The 23,142-nt window shown below is 61.0% G+C and overlaps 1 protein-coding gene across 21 annotated transcripts in view; it reads left to right on the top strand.

The window, feature by feature from the left end:
• NCOR2 (nuclear receptor corepressor 2) overlaps positions 1–23,142 on the top strand; it is a 182,754-nt gene that overhangs the window by 144,371 nt on the left and 15,241 nt on the right. For 12 of the 21 annotated variants that reach the window (XM_066260796.1, XM_066260804.1, XM_066260812.1 and 9 more), the window contains 14 exons: positions 3,199–3,319; positions 4,259–4,430; positions 8,657–8,818; positions 9,810–9,931; positions 10,654–10,756; positions 11,002–11,106; positions 11,392–11,495; positions 15,015–15,165; positions 17,068–17,208; positions 17,662–17,748; positions 18,331–18,626; positions 19,948–20,302; positions 21,372–21,593; positions 22,505–22,759. In XM_066260796.1, coding sequence (XP_066116893.1) covers positions 3,199–3,319; positions 4,259–4,430; positions 8,657–8,818; positions 9,810–9,931; positions 10,654–10,756; positions 11,002–11,106; positions 11,392–11,495; positions 15,015–15,165; positions 17,068–17,208; positions 17,662–17,748; positions 18,331–18,626; positions 19,948–20,302; positions 21,372–21,593; positions 22,505–22,759 — 2,396 coding nt within the window. The remainder of the gene's footprint in view (positions 1–3,198; positions 3,320–4,258; positions 4,431–8,656; positions 8,819–9,809; positions 9,932–10,653; positions 10,757–11,001; positions 11,107–11,391; positions 11,496–15,014; positions 15,166–17,067; positions 17,209–17,661; positions 17,749–18,330; positions 18,627–19,947; positions 20,303–21,371; positions 21,594–22,504; positions 22,760–23,142) is intronic. The other 9 variants (XM_066260815.1, XM_066260814.1, XM_066260813.1 and 6 more) reach the window with 2 other exon arrangements.

The following is a 23,142-nucleotide window of genomic DNA, read 5'->3' as shown; positions in this document are numbered from 1 at the left end:
ATGGGGAAACTGAGGCACAGAAGTCACACAGCCGAAGGTGGGATTTGAACTGGAAGCCCGAGCCCTGAACTCTGTGCGGTGGTGCGACGGGTCCAGGCCCTAGCTGCTCCCAGCCCCACCGCCTGTGTCCCCTATCTGCCCCTCCTGGGTCATGTGCACCGTGCCAGGCTCCCAGAGCCCCTTTCCCGCCTGCCTGGGCCTCTGGAGAGGAAAATAAAAGCCACTGTCTTTCAAGAAGACAAAGGAGAGAGGAGGAGGGGGTGGGGTGTGCCCACGAGGAGGGCTCCTGGAGGCAGCACTGCCCCCGTGGTCGCTGGGACGAGGGAGGTGGGGCACACTGGCGTCTCCTTACTCCCTCAGTGGCTCAGGACCCTGGGCTGGTCTAGGGTCAGCACCAGACCCCTGATTTCAGGTCCTGCTTTCTGCAGGGGCAGGTCAGGCTGGCATCTGGAGCCCTCATAAACTGTGGAGTGCTGTGTCAATGCCTCGGTCCTCATGAGCTCCTGTCTCACTCTGGGTGTGGGGGTGTCTGAGTGCATTGCCCGCCCCCCACCCCGTGCTCCTGAGAGCGTTTGAGGGGCAGTCCTTGCTCTCATCTGCCCCCAGCCTGGGTGTGGAGCCATGGGGAAGCCCAGACAGGACACAGACAACTTGCTTTTGCATTTATACATACAGTAGGAACTTATTTTGTATCTCTATGGAAGTTATATTTACACAGATACAAAAGTCTGTGTTCTAACTAAAACTTAACCAAACAATAACAACATCGTTACTTTATTGTTCTTAGAAACAGTACAGTCAGTATAACAAACCAGTTGATTTGATGGCTAGCTTTGATGATCTTTGTTTTTCTTTTCGTAACAGCTTTACTGGGTTATAGTTCGCATACGGTATAATTCAGCCTCAAGTATACAGTTCACAGTTCACCAGTTCTTAGTATGTTCATGGTTGTGCAACCATCACCACTATTTAATTACAGAACAATTTCATTATGTATCATCCCACCACCAGCACCAAAAGAACTCATACCCAGTTAGAAGTCATTCCTCAGCCCCCACTCCCTGGCCTTGGCAACCATGAATCTACATTCTGTCTCTGTGGACATTTCATATTATTGCAGTCAGACACTGTGTGGCCCTTTGCGTCTGACTTCTCTTGCTCAGCATCCTGTTCTCAGGGTGTCTTCACGTTGTAGCAGGGGCCAGTGCTGTGTTCCTTTTCCTGGCTGAGTAGTATTCTACTGCGGATGGATCACATTCTGCTTCCCCATTCGTCCATCTTGGGACGTTTGGGCCGTGTGCACGTTTGACAGTTGTGTGCAGGGTGCTGCTGCTGCGATCTTGCGTGAACCAGCGTCCACATGGACGTGAACTGTCGGGTTTTCTCGGGGGCACGCCCCGCCGTGGCATGGCCAGGTCCCATGGTAACCCTACTTGCCTGTTAAGGAACCGCCAGCCTGTTTTCCAAAGTGGCTGTGGTGTGTTCACATCTCAGTTTATTTTAAGTGGGTGATGGTAAGTGAATGTAGGGGTGAGAGTGGGGGTGGCTGGGTTTGGGGGCAGTTGTGGGTGAGGTAGGGGTTGCCGGAGGAAGTGATGTTGTGGGGGCTTGGACCTGGCCAGGGTGCTGGCCCAGGGGAGGCGGAGGAGACGGGCTTGGGCCCGAGGCCAGGGGAGTAGGGAGGGCCTGCAGCTGCAGGGGAGGCCTCAAGGGGTGAGCAGGATCTGGAGGGGTTGAGAGAGAAGTGAGTTGGGGAGGCAGGTGAAGCAGGTGGCGGGGGCCGTGGAGGGCACTGAGCACGGCAAAGACAAGATGACCTTCCTTTGCACCCGGCCCCACCTGCACACTGTGGGCAGCCACGTCTGTCTGCTCAGCCCTGCAGGTGGCAGATGCGGACAGAGGCTGGTGCCCTGGGGATGGGACTGTCACAGGCGGTGGTCCTGCCCACAGCGAAGAGGGAACCTAGGCCGAGCGTCACGTGTCCGCTCCACCCCATCTGCCCTGCGTCGGGCGTCCGGGCCTGGTTTCTGGGCGCTGGTTGGCATGAGCATGTCCTGATTGTCCGGGGTCTCACCTCCACGTTGGGGGCTGTGGCCTGCCTTCTGCGTGTAGGATCAGTACGGTCCTAATGCCCAGCCTTATAAGGCTGAGCCGACAGGACCCTCGGTCTTCGGGAGCTGGACCTAGTTTGGCCGATGTCCCTACTAGGGACATCGTCCAGCTGGCTCTGGTGGCCCTGCATGCAGGCCCTGGGTTCTGAGCCCCCTCCATGCACCCCAGCATGGTGCCAGGCTCATTGTGTACGCGGCAAGTATGGGCCGCCCAGGAGAATCGGACCGTGCTGGATCCTGGAAGTCCTAGTGGGCAGGTGGGGAGCCACACAGGGACCCTGGCAGGACACTGGGCCCAGTGCTCTAGGGCATCCTGGAAATCCTTGAAGACTTCCTAAAGGAGGCGACACCCATGAGCCGCTCGGGAGCCGCCCCTCAGGGCCGGCTCCGTGGGGTGCCCAGGTACCGAAGCCCCACGCGGCAGTGCACCCATGCTGGGCACCTGTTGGGACCCTGCGTTTGCCCTGAGCAGGTGTAGCGTACAGCTCTGCATCAGCAGCAGATGGATGCGACCTCCCTTTGAGTGGCAAGGCGCCGTGGGCTCGCACCGCACCATAGGTACCCTCAGAGCTGATGGGTGCACAATGTACATACCAACTACCTTCTCCACCAAAGCCCACAGCCCACCTGCCTTCCATTCCTCAATGAGTGGGTGCGGGTGACTTTCCAGTTTAGTGGGACGTTCTGGTGAAGCTGGTGGGCTCCCCAACTCCTGTCTCTGGGAAGCGGGCCCCTCAGCTGCGCGCCCAAGGCCTTAACCTACCCTGGCACCCAGGCCCCTCATATTTGGGCGGTGGGCAGTCTGCCTGGCGGTCCTAAACTCACCAAGCCTTCATCCGGTTGGATCTTTGGCTTTGCTGGCTCCTAAAGGGCCACGCGTGCTGGGGGCTCTGGAACTTCCTTTGCTCGGGCTGGGGTCGGAGGGAGAAAAGGAGGGACCCCCCTTTCCATGCCCCTCCCCACCTCCAGAGACCTGGTTGGTCTCCTTGGGGACCCTGGATATTCCCCTCCCCGCCCCCGTGGTCAAGGGCCAGAGCCGGGAGAAGCCCGCTGTGAGCCGTGGGCCTGACGCTTGTCTCCCCCTCAGGCTGCTGTCCCCGCGTCCCAGCCTCCTCACCCCAACCGGCGACGTCAGGGCCAGTGCCTCCCCCCAGAAACCACTGGACCTGAAGCAGCTGAAGCAGCGGGCGGCCGCCATTCCCCCCATCGTGAGTGCCAGCTCCTCGCCCACCTGACCTTCACTTCCTGTCCGGGGAGACGGCTCTGCTGGGCGCCAGCCAGGGCTGCGCTCTCTCGCGCGGGCGGGCGGGGCCGGCACCTGCAGCCCCGCTGCTCTTCCCAGCCGCCTCCTGTTTCCTGGAGAAATCCCCGTGGAGCTGAGGCAGGAACAGCTCAGGGCGGGGCTCCTGGGAGCCAGGGAACTGGGGCCTGCGAGTCTTCTCCCTTCTGTCCGCCCAGCCCAGCCCAGCGCAGCCCCCGCGAGGGCCCGAGAGCTGGCTTGACTCTCCATTCCTGCCTCACTGGCCAAGGGTTTCCCAGTGCCAGGCCCTGAGCCCTGGGAAGGCAGAACCCCCCCTTCCTAACTCCTGGCTGTGATAACACCTCAGAGAGAAGGGCAGGGGCCCCACCAGTTCTAAACATAAGTTCCTTTTGGGAAGGCCCCCCTTCCCACCAGAACATTCTCTGGGCCCAGTAGGAGCTCCTTCCTCATGATGGCGCAGCCTCTACCCGAGTGGCCCCTCTCTGGAGGGGGCCTGGCCCTCTCAGATGCAGCTGGGGCACTGGGCTGAGGACCAAGCTGACCAGGGCTTTTACAGTGAGGGGCACAGGGTGTGCCAACCATGCTGCCTGCTCCCGGAGGCTGGGCACAGTCCCATGTGTCCATCCTCATGTCTGTGAGACCCAGAGACCTGGTGTCGGGCTGGCTGGGTGGGGAGGGTGACCACACCCAGGCTGCTGGGATGTGCGGACACACTTGGTTTTGCGGAGACCCCCGACCCTCAGCCTGCCCCGCCCTTGGGCATGTTGCTGCCTCTTCTGGTCTCAGTTCCAGGCTGGTCATACGCAGGGGACCCAGGAGATGTCTCCCTGCCCTCTGTGGCCCGTAGACAGCCTGCAAAGAGACTCACCTCTCTCCGCTTCTCCAGCAGGTCACCAAAGTCCACGAGCCGCCCCGAGAGGACACAGCTCCCCCTAAGCCTGCGGCCCCCGCCCCGCCACCCCCGCAGCACCTGCAACCAGAGAGCAACACCTGCCAGCAGCCCAGCAACAGCCCTCGAGGCAAAAGCAGGAGCCCTGTGCCTCCTGCCGAGAAGGAGGGTAAGTGTGCCCGGTGGCTAAGGGAGAGTAGGGGCCGTGAGGAGCCGACGGGCAGGATAAAAGGGGCATTTGCGTGTCTGAGCAGCTTTGCACACTTCAAGGTGGAGTGCTGGAGCAGACCCAATGAATGAGTGAAATGGTGGAAGTGAGACAGTAGGGAATGGTGGGGACTGCGGCAATTAGAGACCTCCTGTTCTTTCTCGAGTGGGCACATGTGGGCCTCAGCCAAGAGCCACCATGTGGCATTTGGGGCCTGAGGTTTTTCTTCCAGAAACGAGAAATCGGCCTCTTTTTTTTTAACATAGCATCTAGTTTCTCAACATGGGCAACTTTTCAACATTTTACAAGCCTTGTTGTGTGCATAAAGCATGCATGTGTCTCAGCCTCCGATTCTGTGTGACTCAGTTCTCGCAGGATCTTCTAGAACCGCGGACGCTGCTTGGCGCCCAGCTGGCAGCGAGCGGCCTGGGCAGGAAGCCCTGCCCCGTCCAGGCTCTCATTCTGACCTTATTCCAGGCCGAGGTCACTGGGTTCGCTGGGGAGATGGCTGTGGGGGTGGGGTGATTCCCCAAGCAACTCTGTTCCGGCAACTGGCCGGACCGTGCTTTATTCTCACCCCATAAAGTTCGAGGTCGGCGGACAGGCAGGGCCTGTTTCTTCTCTGGATCTGTAGTTCTTGCCCCGCTCTGCGCTTGGGCCTAGGAGATTCCAAGCCTGTGTTCCCACAGTGCTCCTCCCAGAGCAGCCGAATGGGTGAGAGATGATGGGGGCTCCCCCATGCCGGTCCAGCCCCAGCTCCTGCTGGCAGCTCTAGGGGTCTGAGCGCAGCAGGACCCCAGAGGGCCCTCCCCGGCCAGCACAGCCCAGGGACGGGCTCAGGCAGCCAGTGCCACCTGCCCCCACCTGCCTCGGGCCCAGCATTCCCCCTTCTCTACAAAGCCAGGCTGGCCCTCAGCCTCGGGCATCCTCGAGGGCGGTGCTGCTGTGCCTACCTGAGGACAAAGAACAGGACCACCCCTGGAGGGGGACGTCTCCACGCTGCCCACAGGCACACAGGCTTGCCAGGCATTCCTGTGCTAATCACCACCCACCCCTGGCAGCTTCACCTGCCGCAGGAAGCCCTGGGTACTGCCCACACGGGCTGGCATGCGTGCATCCTGGCTGGCCCACGGGTCGTGTTATGGCCACTGGGCCAGAGCATTTGGTGAACGCCTACGATTGCCAGGCTGCGTGCTGGGCAACGGGGCTTCTGCAGTGAGCAGAATAAAGTCCCCACTCGGGGGAGCTGCTATTTTTGTGAGTGAGGAGGACATTATTCCAGGTCCTACATAGGGAAAGCAGAATGACCTTAGAGTAGTTCACACGATGAAAGTAACAAAACGGGGTGAGTGATGAAGGCCCCGGGGACTGAGAGGGAGGTCTCTGCAGAAAGGGGGAGCCAGTCATGGGAAGACGTGGAGGCAAGGGCCTTTCAGGTATAAGAAATAGCATAAGCAAAGGTCCTGGGGTGGAAGCAAGCTTGCAATGTTTGAGTTGCTGCCAGGAGGTTGTGTGGCTGGGGAGGGAAAAGGGGACCAGGTTGTGTCAGTCCTGCCAGGCTCAGTCCTGCAGTGATTTTGCCTCAGGTGTGGTGGGGACCTTTGCTGGCAGAATCTTAAGCTTGTGAGTGTCTGTGTGTTGGGGTGGGGGTATCTGCTTTATATTTTGGAAAGATTCTCTCTCTCTCTCTCTCTCTCCCTCTCTCCCTCTGGTTGTTGTTGCAGAGAAAGGGCTATAAGGAGTCTAGGCAGTTTGAGGAGGCCATCATGTTGTACCCAGCCAGGGATGGTGGCAGCAGGGACCACACGGGTGACAGTGGAGGTGGGGGAGGGGTGCCATCACAAGTTAGTTTCAGAGGGAAAGCCGGGGGACCTGCTGGTGAAGCCAGGTACAGTTGACAAGTGCAGAATACCTGTCTTCTTTTGGGGCCTGGCCCTGGCACCCATGTTGGGATCGGGACACCCCATGATGGGGGCAGGGTTCTCTGAGTGAGGGTACAGTCTGAGACACGGGGTCTGGCTCTGAAAGGACATTCCAAATTGGGGGGACAGCAGCCCCGGGCAGGTAGTTTGCACAGTGACGTCAGGGGCCCAGATGGCGCAGGCCGGTGCCAGATGTGAGCAGGGCTGGGCCAGGCTGCACTGGGGCCGCGGGGGCAGGTCACACTTCCTGTCCTGGGACAGTGGAAGCTGCCACCCGTGCGTGGCGTATGTCTAAGTCTGGCTTTCAGCCCGTTTGCGCGGCAGCCACCATTTCCTGGAGGAGCTCCCTGCCCTAGACCAAGGCCCCGGCACCAGGCACCCCTACCTTTTTCTCAGGGTCTGGGTTGCTCACGGCGTTGTTGGGCACACGGCGTGACTTTGATGCCCAGCACTGCTTCTCTGGTCGCCTGGCTCCCAAGGGTGGCAGCTCAACCAGGTCATCCCCCGGGCTCCCCAGGGCCAAGCTGGCGGGACAGGTTGTTTCCCCAGGCTCTCGGCCGCCAGCCCAGCCCAGCCTGGCCCGGCCCCAAGTTTCCCTTCCAGCATTGGAGGCCCCCACCCCCAACCTACACAAAGCAGCCAAGACGCACACAGGGTTGGAAAACAGGACCAAGGTCCAGCGTGTTTGTGGGATTTCCCAGTGCTCTGTGGGGGTGCTTCCCCTAGGGGCTGACTGAGAGGGAGAATCTCCAAATCCTGCATCTGAGCCCCCCTCTGGTGGACCACCTGCTTCCCAGGGCACGTTCGGGGAACCCGGTCTCTCCTGGGAGAGGCGCAGAGGATACGCAGTAGCACACGAGCCTCTATCCCCCCAGTGGTGCCCGCAGCAGGCATCACCAATCGATGCCACACTCTCCTGATTGATAAACCTGAAAGATGAGCCCTGCCTGCCATTCCTTTCCCAGGCTTGACGTTCCCACATCGTGTCCCCTCGCCCATTTCTCAGCCCCTTGTTTTCCCTGGATGGGGCCTCAAGCCTGGCACCAGGTCTCAAGGGAGCGTTTCCGTGCTCAGGACAGATTTCAGCCATGAAGACAGCCCTGCCCCACAACCCCTGGGCCTTGGGCTATGTCTGTGTGCTCTCCCCAGGCCGGAGAACCTGGGCCCAGTTTTTGGCGCTCTTCCTGTGGGCTGGGTGTGTAGCAAAGGTTCAAGTCGCTGCCTGCAGCTGTCGGCCTGGATGCTAAGCTATCTCTGCCGTTGCTGGCTGTGGGCTTTAGACCCGGTGACTTCCCCTCCCTGAGCCTCAGTTTCCCTTCTGTACACGGGGGAGAACCATCGTCAGTTCCTCGCAGGGTATGGCGAGTATGCACAGGTCAGTCCACGTAGAGCCCTTAGAGGTGTGCTGCCGGCGGAGGCCCCAGGACAGCACCGCCCGCAGAGGTCACGTCTCTCGCCGCTGCACGGCCTGGGAGGTGTAAGGGTCAAATCGTGGCTCAGCCAGATACTTGCCGGTGACCTTAGATAAGCCCTTCACAGTTATGACTGTGCTCCCCTCCTCCTGTACAAGCTTGGGGACAGTCGCTTCCTTATGAGCTTGCGCCGGTGACACAGCGCTGCGACTGGTGGGCAGGGTGTCCTGGTGCTGCTGTCTGGACTCTCAGCCACCCACCCCTCCCCGTGGCCCTGCACACGTGCACATCCACGAAGCTGTCTGACCACCTTCCACAAGGTCAGCCAGCGCTCACTTTCTGGAACCAGCCAGATAGTAAATATTTTAGGCTTTGCGGGCCAGACAGCTTGTGTTGCAACCGCGCGGCTGTGCCCAGGGTGACAAGTACGGGGCGGACATGAGCAGGCTCTGGAGCTAGAGGGTGTGCAGTCAGGCGCGGGCTCCCGGGCTGCCATTAGTCGCCCCTGGTCTGCAGGTGCGTCCCTGCCCCCCACTGCTTCCCTGGCGCTGGGTCAGGGCCTGTGGTTCTTGGCATTGGACCTCAGAAGCTCGCTGGGATCCCCAAGCCCAGCCCCCGTACACACTCCTGTGCTGAGCAGAATGTCACAGGGCTCAGGGCAGTGCCTGGCCCTCAGACCTGGAGGGTTTTCCTCATAGACTGCCCCTTCCACACGTGTGGCCGAGAGCCTGTCCCTTCCTGGAGTTGTGCTCTGGGCTCAGAGAGGGACATGTCTGAGTGGGGGCAGCTGTGGCTCTGGGGCTCCGAGGGCTGGCTGAGCACAGCTGACCGTCCCCTCTTGTCTCCTTGGCAGAGAAGCCCGTGTTCTTTCCGGCCTTCACAGCTGAGGGCCAGAAGCTGCCCACAGAGCCTCCATGCTGGACGTCCGGCCTGCCCTTCCCCATGCCCCCTCGTGAGGTGATCAAGGCCTCCCCGCACGCCCCTGACCCCTCAGCCTTCTCCTACGCCCCGCCTGGTAAGTAGCTCCCGCGAGCTCAGGTCCCTCGGCCGCCGTGTGGTCAGCAGCGCGGTCAGCAGGCACTACCCGTCTGCACGGCTCTCACTCTGAGCAGAAGGATCTGGGCTGGACGGAACCAGCCCGATCAGTGAAGGCACCAGTGGGACCTGCTGAGCTTTGAGGGATCTGCAGGATCGGGGTTGACATGGCTGGTGACAGGGAGCGTAGGGCTGCTTCACTGGTGAGGGGTGGCTCCGCTCTCTACCGGTGACTCAGAGCTGGAGGACAGGCCTCTGGGGAGGAAAGCCTAGGGCGGGAAGGGGCTGCTGCTTTGGTTTAAGGACACAGACAGGCTGGGTTTGGGGCCCTTTCTGGGTTCTCCAGTCCTGCTGGGACCCCCAGCAGCTGATGAGGTCAGGCCGTGCTGAGCAGAGCTGACCATGAAGGGGGAGTGGGCCAAATGAGCCAGGAGAACAACAACAAGGAAAGGCATGCCAGGCAGCAGGAACAGCATGTGCAAAGGTCCAGGGGCAGGAAAGAGCAGGGTGAAGCTTGAATCCAACGGTCCCAGTGGAAGCTTGGCACCCAGGGAGCTAAGGGTGACCACCAGCACTAGGTCAGGTGACCCTGAAAGCCATGTTGGAGGTTAAGACTTGATCCTGGAGGCAGCGAGAGCCACAGAAAGCTCATAGTACAGGGAGAATGTGAACCAGTGGACTTTTTACAGAGATCCCTCCGTTTCCTGGGAGGGGAGTGGACTGTTGGCAGGTGAAGTGGAAATGGAGAGACCATCTCAGGGGTCTGGGTGGCCTCTCATCTTTCCTGGGGTGGGGGGAGTCTGAATCAAGTTCACAGACAGCTCATGAGGACAGCACAGGGCATGTGTGGGTGGACACCCACCTGGGCAGGACAGGGCAGAGGTGGGGAGTGGCCCTGGGGGAGGGACATCTGTCCAGTAGGGGCATGACTACTCTGAGGGCCCTGTGATGGACAGCCCTGTGTCCCGCAGGTCACCCGCTGTCCCTGGGCCTCCACGACAGCACCCGGCCCGTCCTGCCACGCCCTCCCACCATCTCCAACCCTCCGCCCCTCATCTCCTCCACCAAGCACCCCAGTGTCCTCGAGAGGCAGGTGGGTGCCATCTCCCGGAGGTGGGGTGCAGGGGGTGGGAGGGGCATCCTCCCATGGGCAGCAGTGTGGCCTGGTACCCAGAGATCAGCTCCTTCCTCTATTGGGTTTGGTCTTGCCCTCTGTAACGTGAGGGCCTAGTGACCAGTGACGTCTGGGCAGGGGGACCAAGGTCACCTCTGTTCACAGCTGTGCTGGGCTCCGACCTGGATGGAGCCTGCCCCTGACGCTCAGGACCTTAGGGGGTCACCCCACGGGGCATTCCAGTGTATGTGGTCTGTAGCCAGACCGTGTGGCTTTGGAGAAGTGACTCAGCCTCTCTGCGTCAGTGTTCCCGCAGTGAAATGGAAGCTCGAATGCCTTAGGCACACAGCAACCAGCATGTGCCGAGTCTCGGCCTGTGGCTGTCGGCCCCTTGCCTCCCTGACCCGCCCCCTGTGTACCCCAGGGTATGGGGGTTGGGGGGCAAGGCATCGGCGTGGCCCCTTGGCCACTTCACAGGGGAGGGGACTGAGGCCCAGGAGAGGCAGCCACTGGTCCACAGTTGCTCAGTGGGGCATTAGGGCTGAGTTGAGTCCCGAGCCTATCAGGCTTCTTTTGATCCCAAGGTCCCGTGCACTGAGCCCTCGTAAAAGGGGGTGTCTGGGAGCTCTGGCTGGGCTGGGACATGTGGTGGAGGGATTGTTGTGGGGGCCCCTGTGACCCCATGCTCGCCATCTCCACAGGGCCTGTCGGTGCAGCTGCATGTCCCGTACTCCGAGCACGCTAAGGTTCCCATGGGCCCCATCACCATGGGGCTGCCCCTTGCCATGGACCCCAAGAAGCTGGGTAAGGATGGGGGCCTCCTCACCCAGATAACCGAGGCTTGGTCCCAGCTGTCCCCGTTAGAAGGACACCTGGATGACCTCAGCTGTCTGTGCTTCGGGGAGAAGGGAGGGCAGTGTGGCCTGTGGGACTCCGGCCTGAACCTGGAGTTGGCACTCCAGAGCCCTTGCAGTGCTGACCCAGGGCCTGGACGGGCTGGGGTGACTCTGTCCCCGGGGCATGTGGCTCATGGTTTTGCCCGTCCCCAGCTCCCTTCAGCGGAGTGAAGCAGGAGCAGCTGTCCCCACGGGGCCAGGCTGGGCCCCCAGAGAGCCTGGGGGTGCCCACGGCTCAGGAGACATCCGTGCTGAGAGGTAAGGCCTGGAGCTGTTGCCTGTCCCCAGCAGCTGCCCCTCTAGTCCTTCGTGGGTGGAGGCAGGAATGGGACCCTTTATCCAGAACCTTCCGAAAGCATCAGCTCCCTCCCTGAGGGCCCAGAAGCCCCTCTTCAGAGTCATCTGCCCTGCCAGTGAGGACCGGGGCCCCCCTGCAGTGAGACTCTGAGGGAGACTTGCAGGTCACTGGGAGCACAGGCAGGGTGGCTCTCAGGCCTAGTGCTGGGCCACCAACCCCTCAGCCCCACGTCTCCTGTCTTCCAGGGACGTCCCTGGGCTCAGTCCCCGGAGGAAGCATCAGCAAGGGCGTCCCCAGCACCCGAGTGCCTGCTGAGAGCCCCATCACCTACCGCGGCTCCATCACCCACGTAAGTGCCCGGGGCGTGGCTGCAGGGCCAGTTGGGACCAGTGGGCAGCACTGCTAGGTGTGGCCCTGACTGCAGATGAAGCAGTGGCCTAGCCCCTCTGGTCCCTGTGCGCCGCTGCGTGGCACCTGTCTTGCTGGGTGGGGTGACATCCCAGGATAGCAGCTGACCTCACGGTCATTCAGCTTGTACGCTTGTGCTGAGCAAAATACGCTGTCCCCGGGGAGCTGGCCTGGTAGCAGAGGGAAGCCAGCCAAGTTACTAGATGGACAAACACTGAGCAGATGGTGTCCGTGTCCGGTGCTTCAGACTGAGTCCAGTTCTGTGGGCGAGAGTGCCGCCCCCCCCCCAGGTCACAGAGACAGGCAGGTGGGGGAAGCCTTTCAGGTGTGAGCCCTGCGGGGATCTCAGGGAACAACATTCAGGGCCCAGGGAACAGCATGTGCAAAGGCTGAGAGGTGGGAAAGCCCCCTGCATGTGCCAGGGCCAGCCCAGGGGCTGTGTACGCCTACAGCAGGAGGTGCTTGGGTCAGTGTGGCCCTGGGGGCCCAGGCTGCACTCTTGGGGGTCCTTGTAGCCGAGCCTGCCCCACATTGTGGCTCAAAACCCTCTGTCTGCAACTTTAGTCCCAGATAACAAAGAGCTGTCCTCTTGTGTCGACCTGGACCTTGTGATGCTCACAGGCTGAGGGCTGGGTGTGCAGCCACACTAAGATGCAGAAGGGAGTGCTGGGACCCGCTGGTGTGTCTGCCCCTCCAGGGCTGGTAGAGGGCCCCTCCGGGTCTCTCCTGGGCCCAGCGCTGGGCTTCAGTTCTCTCTCTGCCAGTGGAGCGCGCAGAGCAGCTTACTTCCTGGGGCCTCAGCGCAGGGCTTTCCTCCCCCCAGTCCCCTCTGGCTCTCCAGGCAGGGCGCTTTCCATTGGAACAGCCTCCATGCTGTGAGCTCGTCTTGCAGATGAGAGGCTGAAGCTCAGAGGTGCATCCTGAGGTTCCCCCGCTGGCAGCTGCTGGGCCCAGGGTTTGTGCCCTGCAGTGTCAGGATCTAGAGCACTGTGCCGGAGACCGGGGTGCCTAAGCGCGCGCGTGCACACACACACACATACTCGCCTTTGCAGAGACATGTACGCGTGCGCACACACATTTGCACATTCATGGTGGAGTATCAGGCCCCCGGCTGGCCTACAGTGAGGTCTCTCTGACCCCGGTGGCCTCAGGTCACGCTACAGTGAGGTCTCTCTGACCCCGGTGGCCTCAGGTCACGCTACAGAGGCCTCCACTTTCCTCTGAACCCAAAGGTTGTGAAGCTGTACGCTCTCACAGGTGGCCTCGCCAAGCGCCAGCCTCCGGGACAGCATCAGTCAGGCCGCGGCACTCAACGTGGTCTGGGGCCTCTCCCCACCCCCCAGTTCTTCCCCAACTCGGGTCTCCTTTGGTCAAAGTCGTCCTCACAGAGTTTGGGATTAAAAGTAGACATAGCGGCCTAGCGTGCGGAGGACCCGGGTTCGATTCCCGGCCAGGGCACACAGGAGAGGCGCCCATTTGCTTCTCCACCCCTCCGCCGCGCTTTCCCTCTCTGTCTCTCTCTTCCCCTCCCGCAGCCAAGGCTCCATTGGAGCAAAAATGGCCCGGGCGCTGGGGATGGCTCTGTGGCCTCTGCCCCAGGCGCTAGAGTGGCTCTGGTCGCAACATGGTGACGCCCAGGATGGGCAGAGCATCGCCCCCTGGTGGGCAGAGCGTCGCCCCTGGTGGGCGTGCCGGGTGGATCCCGGTCGGGCGCATGCGGGAGTCTGTCTGACTGTCTCTCCCTGTTTCCAGCTTCAGAAAAATGAAAAAAAAAAAAAAAAAAAAAAAGTAGACATAGGAAGCTCCTGGCTCCCCATCTGCCCCTGGTTTCCAGGTGACCGGGCATGGCCATCTCGGTCATTCACACCTAGTCGATTGATTTTGGCAGAGGGTGGCAGCTCAGCTGCCAAGATGTGGGAGGGTCAGGCGGTCCCACGGACTCGCTGTGAGGTGGTGGCGAAATCGACGTGCGCACGCATACTCTCACACGCACACACACACACACACATGCAGATATTAACCCAGCAAGTGCTGGCGAGCAGGGACCACAATGTCCCACCAGAGGCTCAGGGTGGCCCAGCCCCCGCCAGCAAGGTGCTCCCTCGGGTCTTGGGGGCGAAGTTCGCTGGGGCCAACACGCAGAGGCCACAGGCCTTCAGCAAACAGAGTCTCTGCTCTCTAGGGAGCTCATCCGTCTGTCTGTCTGTCCAGTGCATTGTCCCGAAGTTAAGGGCTGCTGGCCTCCTTGGTCTTCTGTCCTCTGCTCCGGGCACGGAGGAGTGTGCTCTGAAGTCACGTAGCCTGTAACCTTCAGGCACCTCAGTCCCACCAGGCGCGCCCCTTTCTGTCACCCACGGTGCTACGTAGCTGTTTCCTTTCCCCGCACGAACCCAGTTCTCACATCTGCCGGACACCGATGGTGTCTGCTAGTGATGTGACAGCAGCTTCAGAGGAGCCTTATGACAGGACAGCACTGGCTCCCTTGCTGTGAGAGGGGGCTGCCCAGCCCTGGACTCTCACCCAGTCACATCCATCCACACCACGCTTTTGTGCACAGATACTTATTTTATTTTTTTGGGTGACAGAGACAGGGATAGACAGACAAGAAGGGAGAGAGATTAGAAACATCAGTTCTTCATTGCTGCTCCTTAGTTGTTCATTGATTCCTTTCTCATATGTGCCTTGACCGGGGGGCTATAGCGGAGCGAGTGACCACTTGCTCAGGCCAGCAACCTTGGGCTCAAGCCAGCGACCTTTGGGCTCAAGGCAGTGACTATGGGGTCACGTCTATGATCCCACGCTCAAGCCTGCGACCTCAGGGTTTCAAACCTGGGTTCTCCGCATTCCCGACCCACACTCTATCCACTGCGCCACCAGCTGGTTAGGCTGCACAGATACTTGGAAGTGCAGCAGGGGAGATTGGAACTAGAGTATTTGTTCTGGGACCTCTGGGGAGAGCCGAGTGCCTCCGGGGCATCGTGCTTTTCTGCCCTCGGGGACAGGTTTGGGAGAAAAGCCCACTGGGAGATGTTTGTCAGCAGAGAAAGTCCCATGGGGAGGCTAGGCATCTGCTGGTTCCGGGCTTGGCACACAGTAAGGGACCATGTGGTTGAATGGGCTCATGGAATTACAGAAAGAGATAGAGCAACATCTTGATTTGGGGACAGCTTGTCATGCTGGATGCCTTTGAGAGTTGTAGACGCCAGGATTGTCTGTTTTGGAGCTACAGTAGTATATATAGACAGGCTCAGAGAGGCAGAGTGACTTGACAGAGGTCACACAGCAGCTCCAACTATCTGACTCCAGGTTCAGTCTGCCCCCCGACCACACACACACTCATGTTCTTGGAGGTCGCCCAGGGCAGGCTGCTCCCAGCCACAAGTGGACACACGGATGTGGGTTTGAAGGAGGGTGTCCCCCGGACAAAGCCTTCGGATGCTGACCCCCTCGACACCCCCAGGGCACTCCAGCTGATGTCCTGTACAAGGGCACCATCACCAGGATCATCGGCGAGGACAGCCCAAGTCGCCTGGACCGCAGCCGGGAGGACGGTCTGCCCAAGGGCCACGTCATCTATGAGGGCAAGAAGGGCCATGTCCTGTCCTATGAGGGTGAGTTCTGTCCCTGACTGCTGCAAGGAGCTGGGGCTTCCCTCCCTCCTGTTCATGGGCTTTGGCTGCCCAGGACAGACTCGAGGTGGGAGCACTCACATGACCTGGGCACTGAGTTTGACGTCCCCCCTCAGACAGCTCTCGAAACGCTCTGCTCCCATGAGATGCAGACAGGATGTTACCTTGTCAATTCAAATCACAGAAACCTGCTCCATCCAGCACGGCTCCTCTACCCCAGCCCCAGCCCTTGGTGTTTCCGAAGCAGGTCCAGAGAGCAGGGAGTCCAGAAAAGCGGATTGGGGCTATAGGGCAGCCAGAAGTCTTGGGGTAAAGGTTTGAGGGGTGTGCCCCTCCTGTCAGCCTCTCTAGTGACAGGAGTGGGGGAGGGTTTGTTCCCCATGACAGGCGAGGGAGTGGGGGGCAGTAATGTTCAGGCCAGTGGCCACCTGTTTGGCCCCTTCAGAGAAAAGGAGGCCTGGATCAGGGGAGGGAGACATTTGGCTTAGTGAAGTGGCTTCATAGACAGGGCTGGGGCGATACCAGGAAGCACCTTCAAAGAGGTAGTGACCTTCTTGTCCCTGCAGGTATGCAAGCCAGTAGCAGGGAAGGGTTGGCTTGAGCTGCCTCCCCCCTGTGCTCGGTTTTGAATAGTTTAGGACAGAAACTTGTAGCCAGGCTTCCTAGAAGCATAGTGGGGAAACTGAGGCCCAGAGAGCAGAAGCCCGGGCATCCAGCCCTGGGCTTGGTGGCCAACACGGCGCTCTCTGATTGACCCCACACAGGCGGCCAAAGCGGGGATGAGCCGTGGGACCCTCCACGCAGCCTTGCGCCCCACACCCCCCTGCCCGCCCCCTTCTGGCTCTAGGTCTCACAGCCCTGGCAGGCGCCCGGCACAGAAGGGAGTTAACAGAGGAGAGGCTAGACGTGAGTGTCCTGGCAGCCTGGGCACTCAGGGATGTGAGGATAAAAGCTGCTCGGGGCACCCCTCTCCACAGCTGGTGGCTGCGGGGCCCCAGTTCACTTTTCCTCCAGCGGGCGGGCGGGCAGGCACCCTTGCCTGTCTATCCGCCTCTGCCTCTGCCTCCGCCTGGCTGTCCCCATCCCCCCCAGACCCCGGGAAGTGGCAGCAGCACCATGTGGCTTAGTCACATGCCACGCTGTGCTGCCAAGTGGTGGGGGCAGTGCCAGCCTTGGTGTCCGGCTGAGTGCCCTGGGGCGTGACAGGGGGCCTGGTGGCAGAGGGCACTGGGCGGAATTCCTGAGCCTCTGTGGTTAAGTTGATCATCTGCAAAATGGGCTTTTAATTTCTCATAGGCTTTCTGGGGCCAAGTGACTGAGGGCAGGAGGCCAGGTGTAAGGCCTCAGGGCGTGGGGAGGACTGTGCCCACCTAGAGAGCGAACGCTGGTGCCTCTCCAGTGGTCAGTCGCCTTGTACAAATGGGAGCCCACCAGCCAGGCAGGCTTCTCGCGTCTCCATGTGTGTCTGAAATCTGGTGTTTGAGCATCAGCCATTGACTCTGCATAAAGAGTTTGATAGCAGCAGCGCCAGCTGTCTGCTGGCCTCCAGTTTGCAAGCTCCGCATAGCCATGCTGCGAGGATCCCATGAGGGAACCAGCGCCCTCGGCCTGATGGGCGAGACCTAAGCCTGGCCCCCGGGGCCTGCCTCCTGGCTGTGCGGAGCCTTGGCCTGTGTGGGGAGGGGGGTGGCGAAGTCTAGCCACAGGTCCTCAGCCCCCTCTGTGACTGCAGGTCACGGGCTCCGTCAGGAGAGCTCAGCAGGGCCAGCCTTCGCCCACGCAGGTGGGGACCCTGGGACGGGTCACTGGGGTGTGCTGGTTCTGGGCTGTGCACACAATGGCCCCATGGCTGGCCCCTTACCGCCGGCGTGGTCTGGTTTCCAGGTGGCATGTCTGTGTCCCAGTGCTCCAAGGAGGATGGCCGGAGCAGCTCGGGATCTGCCCACGAGACAGCCGCCCCCAAGCGCACCTACGACATGATGGAGGGCCGCGTCAGCAGGGCCCTCACCTCAGCCAGCATTGAAGGTGGGTGTCCAGCCCGGCCAGGTATCTCCTCCTGTCCGCACCCAAACGCAAGGCAGCCAGGGCCTGGGCTCCCGCTGTGAAGAGAGACTTTGTCTCTCAGCACCCCCTGGAGGGCGGTGGTGGGATGGTCAGCCCTGTTTTATAGGATTGTGTCTGGGCCCAGGCAGCGGGACAGTCACTTGCTGGGTTCTACGCTGCCGCCACCACCATCATCACGGGGACTGCTGTGAGGGGCTGCTGTAGACCCTGGCCCCTGGCTAGGTGGCCAATGAAGGGGGCCCCGTGGTCCTCGTAGGTCAGGGGGCTCTGTCGCGGCTTGCCCAGCTCTGTGAGGCTTGCCCCTACTGCTTGCCCTGATGGCTTGCCCCTACAGCTGTGGGGGGCTGCTGTAGACCCTGCCCAGACTGGCTCGGGGACCCACATCACGATGCCCTTGCCTTCTCCCCCTCCCAGGTCTCATGGGCCGTGCCATTCCCCCCGAGCGACACAGCCCCCACCACCTCAAAGAGCAGCATCACATCCGGGGCTCTATCACTCAAGGTACTCCCCATCCCCAGTGCCTCAGGGCACCACAGCGGATTACAGCCCAGGCGGGGGTGGGGGAAGTGAGGGGGACTCTGGTCGGGGGACAGGCACTTAGGGGGGCGTGCAGTGCACGTGATGGGCACACGCACAGGTCAAAACGGGGAGCTGGGATGTTTCTTACGTGAAAAGAGAGAAGGCAGAATGCCACCCATCCCCCCCACTGGAGATGTCACTTAGCACCTACTGTGTGCTCAGCACTAACCCAGGAGCCGCTTGTGTGCTGTCTCATGGGATGGTCTGGAGGGGACGCAATCAGTAGCAGGGTTAGAGGGCAGATAACGGGGCTCGTGGTTGTGCCACGGCGAGGGGGCCCCTGTTCTCCCCATCACACTTTTGATCCATATTATCTGATTGAGGGGTCACGACGGCGTGGGGTGTCTTAGTTAGTGTTCCCACTCTGTTATATGAAGGTGTTTGGGGCTTGGAGAGCTCGAGTCGACACGACGACTCTGGAGTCCGCTGGCGTGGCGGCCCTAGGCCAGAGTGACAGTGGGGTGGGGGTGCAGGTGTGCGTCAGCGCCCCGTCCTCCTCGGCAGGGATCCCGCGCTCCTACGTGGAGGCCCAGGAAGACTACCTGCGTCGGGAGGCCAAGCTTCTGAAACTCGAGGGCACGCCGCCACCGCCGCCGCCGCCCCGGGACCTGGCCGAGGCCTACAAGGCGCGGCCTCTGGATGCCCTGGGCCCCCTGAAGCTGAAGCCAGCCCACGAGGGTCTGGTGGCGACCGTGAAGGAGGCCGGCCGCTCCATCCACGAGATCCCCCGCGAGGAGCTGCGTCGCACGCCTGAGCTGCCTCTGGCCCCGCGGCCGCTCAAGGAGGGCTCCATCACGCAGGTACGGGCCCCGGAGCCACCAGGCTGGGCCGTGGAGGAGCCGCAGGGGCGTCTGCACAGGGGGAGGCTGAGCCCCAAGACCACACGGCCGCCGGGTCCTGGGCGGCCGTCATGCCTGTCCTCAGTTCCACGCCGAGGCCTTAACGTCTGCAGCCTCGTTTGACACATTTGCAGCCGTGAGGTCCACACCCACGACCCTGGCGTTCGGGTGGAGACCCTGAGGCCAGAGTGGCCACGTGGTTTGCCGAGGCCCCAGAGCTAAACGTAATGACAAATGGCAGCCCTGGAAGAGTCCTCACTGGGGGACGGGCCGCCCAGCACGGGGCGTCCTGACTAGCGAAGCTCAGATGTCCGTGCTCTGCAGTAATTCTTCCTGTCCTCATCTCCTTTGTGAGCAAACAAGCTCAGGGAGGTTAAGCATCTCGTCCTGGGTCACACAGAAAGTAAATGGCCCTGTGCCTCTCTGGTCCCTCTGTCCCCAAACCGGCAGCATCTTGGCTGTGCGGCATCTACCCTCCACCCCCCCGAGAGGCCCCAGCCTAAAGGGACAGGTCAGCTCCAACTGTAAGGAGCTGGTCAGTGGGGGCCACTACAGGCCACGGCCCCTTCCCTTGGTCAGAGGCGCCTGGCATGACGAGGAGGGAGCCCCCAGGGGAGGCAGTGGACATTGGGAAGCTCTCTGAGGGCCGGGGACAGCGTGGCTCTCAGCCTCCGGGCACCTGTGGAGCCATCATGGATCCAACAGGGATACCAGTCCAACTCTAGAACATTCTCTCTAAAATGAGGGCGTTTCCCTTTCTTATGAAAGTCGTTAAAGCGTTCCTGGATAAACACAGAGTCGTGTTACTTGTGAAGACACAGGGCTCCACTGTCTCCGGGTTTCCTAAGCCTATCTAAACAGGGTGGGGTCTCCTCCCAGGCGACCGGGCCAGGACGTGACCCCTGTTTCTTCAGCTGCCCATCCTGGCCAGAGAGCAAACCCCAGCCTCAGCCCTGACCTCCCAGCCTTAAGCCCCGGGGTGGTAGAATCAGAATTTTCTGTTTCATATCCGGTTCGGCAGAGGGTGTGCGGAGGGTCCCAGACTGACGGGAGGAAGGATTTTGCCCACATGGGGTGCTGATCCTCACTCCGGCAAACCTCAGGGGCTAATAGAGGGGTCCCCCATCTGCTCTGGGAAGGGCTGGCCTCTCTGTCGTCTGCTGCCCCCCGTCCCGAGGCCAGGCCCAGCTGCACTCTCCAGTGTGGGATGCGGCTCCAGTTCTGCGGCTGCACAGCTGAGACTGAGTCACATGGCTGGTGCTCATCCCCCTCCCCCCCACAGGGCACCCCGCTCAAGTACGACACCGGCTCGTCCTCCGCCGGCTCCAAAAAGCACGACGTGCGCTCCATCATTGGCAGCCCCGGCCGGACCTTCCCGCCCGTGCACCCGCTGGATGTGATGGCGGACGCCCGAGCTCTGGAGCGCGCGTGCTATGAGGACAGCCTGAAGAGCCGGCCTGCGGCGGTCAGCGGCTCGGGGGGCTCCATCACCCGGGGCGCCCCGGTCATCGTGCCCGAGCTGGGCAAGCCGCGACAGAGCCCCCTGGCCTACGAGGACCACGGGGCCCCCTTCACTGGCCACCTGCCCCGCGGCTCTCCCGTGACCACCCGGGAGCCCACCCCACGCCTGCAGGAAGGTATGTGGGGCGTGGTGCAGGGTGGGCTCCTGTCTCGGGACACTGCCTCCCTGTTCACTCTGCACTCAGGTCGGAAACCAGGGCTTACCACGGGGTCACCACATCCGTCCCGTCCGCCAGGCCTGCAGGTTCTGCCTCCAGGTCCAGCTCAGAATTCTCTTCTTGCCCCGCCCCACTCAACCCCCTCCTGGACCCCTACGATTTCCCCCTAGCTCCCCTCCTGTCCTGCTGCCTGTCACCTGCTCCTCAGACGGTGGCAGACACTGTCTTTGGAAAATTTTTACATCAGATGATGCCATCCTCCCACTGAAATATTTCTAGTGACTTCTCACTGTACTCAGAAGGAAAACTGACCTTTCCCGCCGTGGCCCTGGGGAGCCGGCAGGCTCGGCCCCGCCCACCCCACCCCACCCCATTGCACCCCTTCCCGGCCAGTGGGGCCGCCTCTGCCTGGCGTGCCCCCCTCCTGGTCTTTACGTGACTGGCTTCCTGTCACCCTTCAGGCCTCTGCCCGGAACTCACATCCTTGGGGAGGCTTCTCACAACCAGACACCCTCTTCCCCCATCCTGGTGACATCCGTTCACATTTTTGCAGTTTTCCTTCAGTGCATTATTCACTCTGAGGTTCTTATCTGATGATGTGTCATCTGTCTTCCCATTGAGTGTCGGCTGGGGAGGAAGGCGGAACCTCTGTCTGTTCTCTGGTGGAGTCCCAGCTCTTGACAACAGTACTTGGCAAGGAATAGGGGCTCCAGAAATATTTTTGATTGATTTGTTGAATGAGTGAAATAAGAGAATAAATGAATGTTGATTTTTTTTTTAAGAACGTAAAAAGAAAAAACAAGCAAATGAGTACATGATTAAAAACAACAACAACAAAGAACTAAGAGGCATATAAGGGGGTGAGTGACCAGACTCCTCCTGGTCCTAGGACTCCAGAGACTCACCCCCTCCAATAGCCGGTGTTTATAGCTTCCCGTAAACAGCAGCCTCAGCGGCCCGTGACTCAGGGCTGGGGCACAGGTGGCACAGAGGGCCGATGTCACATCCCTACTCCTCCCGTCCACAGGCAGCCTCTCATCCAGCAAGGCGTCCCAAGACCGGAAGCTGACGTCGACACCCCGCGAGATCGCCAAGTCTCCGCACAGCGCCGTGCCTGAGCACCACCCCCACCCCATCTCGCCCTACGAGCACCTGCTGCGCGGTGTGAGCGGCGTGGACCTGTACCGCGGCCACATCCCGCTGGCCTTCGACCCCACCTCCATCCCCCGCGGGATCCCCCTGGATGCAGGTCATTAGCCTGGGCCCACGGGGCTCCGAAGCACGGGGGTGGGGGCTTCAGTGTCGCGCAAGGGATCCTCATTCATCGGCTGCTCTCCACTGTTTGGGGTAACTGAGGCCAGGAGCAAGGTGTGGGGTCCTGGGGAGACCCGGCAGTGCGGGCGTGAGAAATGGTTGGAATGTCTTGTGGGAGTCTGCGGCACATGCTGGGTTAAACATTTTCCCATGGTTTTCTTTGTCTCGCGGGACTTGCCAGCACCTTTAAAAAACGGCAAGTGCATCTCAGGTGTGTGGGCATTCCCCAGAAAGATACGGCCCCTTCAGGGTTTCAGGGATTCACCTTGTGGATACCTTGAGTTGGGAGAACGTTGAACAACCACTGTCATTGAGAACCCCTCCCTGTGTGTTTTAGGGAACAAGTGTCTTTGATCTTAAAAGACCTCCATTCTGGCCCTGGCCGGTTGGCTCAGTGGTAGAGCGTCGGCCTGGCGTGCAGAGTCCCGGGTTTGATTCCCGGCCAGGGCACACAGGAGAAGCGCCCATCTGCTTCTCCACCCCTCCTCCTCTCCTTCCTCTCTGTCTCTCTTCCCCTCCCACAGCCAAGGCTCCACTGGAGCAAAGTTGGCCTGGGTGCTGAGGATGGCTCTGTGGCCTCTGCCTCAGGCGCTAGAATGGCTCTGGTTGCAACAGAGCATCGCCCCCTGGTGGGCGTGCCGGGTGGATCCCAGTCAGGCGCATGCAGGAGTCTGTCTGACTGCCTCCCCGTTTCCAACTTCAGGAAAAAAAAAACAAAAAAAACCCTCCATTCTGTCTTGGGGTGTTTTGGGAGACGCTGTCCAGATCAGGGGACGTGAGGACAGGTGGGGGAGGTCACATCCTCTGCCCAGGTGTGGGCCACCTGACCCTGCGCCCCTCTCCTAGCAGCCGCTGCCTATTACCTGCCCCGGCACCTGGCCCCCAACCCCACCTACCCGCACCTGTACCCTCCGTACCTCATCCGCGGCTACCCCGACACGGCGGCACTGGAGAACCGGCAGACAATCATCAACGACTACATCACCTCACAGCAGATGCACCACAACGCCGCTACCGCCATGGCCCAGCGCGCAGACATGCTGCGAGGCCTCTCCCCCCGCGAGTCCTCGCTGGCGCTCAACTATGCCACCGGCCCGCGAGGTGGGTGGCGTGGGAGGGCGCACCGCCCCTCCTCTGGCATTAGCCTGGTCACCGGTCCACCGGGCTCACTTTTGGGCGTGTACAGGACATGTGGGCCTGTGCACACACATGTGTCCCTGCAGAGGCGTGTTGAGCATGGTTGTCTTGGGAGGGCTGGGTGGTGTGACCGCCTGGAGAGCACACGCAGGGCCGGCTGTTGGTGGAGGGCTGTGTGCGCTGTGGGCATGCACTGGCATCCAGCAGCCGCGTGCGCCCTGGACGCGTACACACGAGGGTGCCTGTGGGCTGGTCTGCTCCTGGCGTACATGGTCCTTGGAGTTTACAGTCAGGATAGAAATGCGAGGCTGTTGGGTTTCTGGTTTCCTCAGCTTGCAAACAGCCTG

Source organism: Saccopteryx bilineata, chromosome 2 (genome assembly GCF_036850765.1).
Source record: "Saccopteryx bilineata isolate mSacBil1 chromosome 2, mSacBil1_pri_phased_curated, whole genome shotgun sequence".
Classification (NCBI taxonomy): domain Eukaryota; kingdom Metazoa; phylum Chordata; class Mammalia; order Chiroptera; family Emballonuridae; genus Saccopteryx; species Saccopteryx bilineata.
The sequence above is the reverse complement of the archived record's forward strand: the minus strand, read 5'-3'. Positions and strand labels throughout refer to the sequence as shown.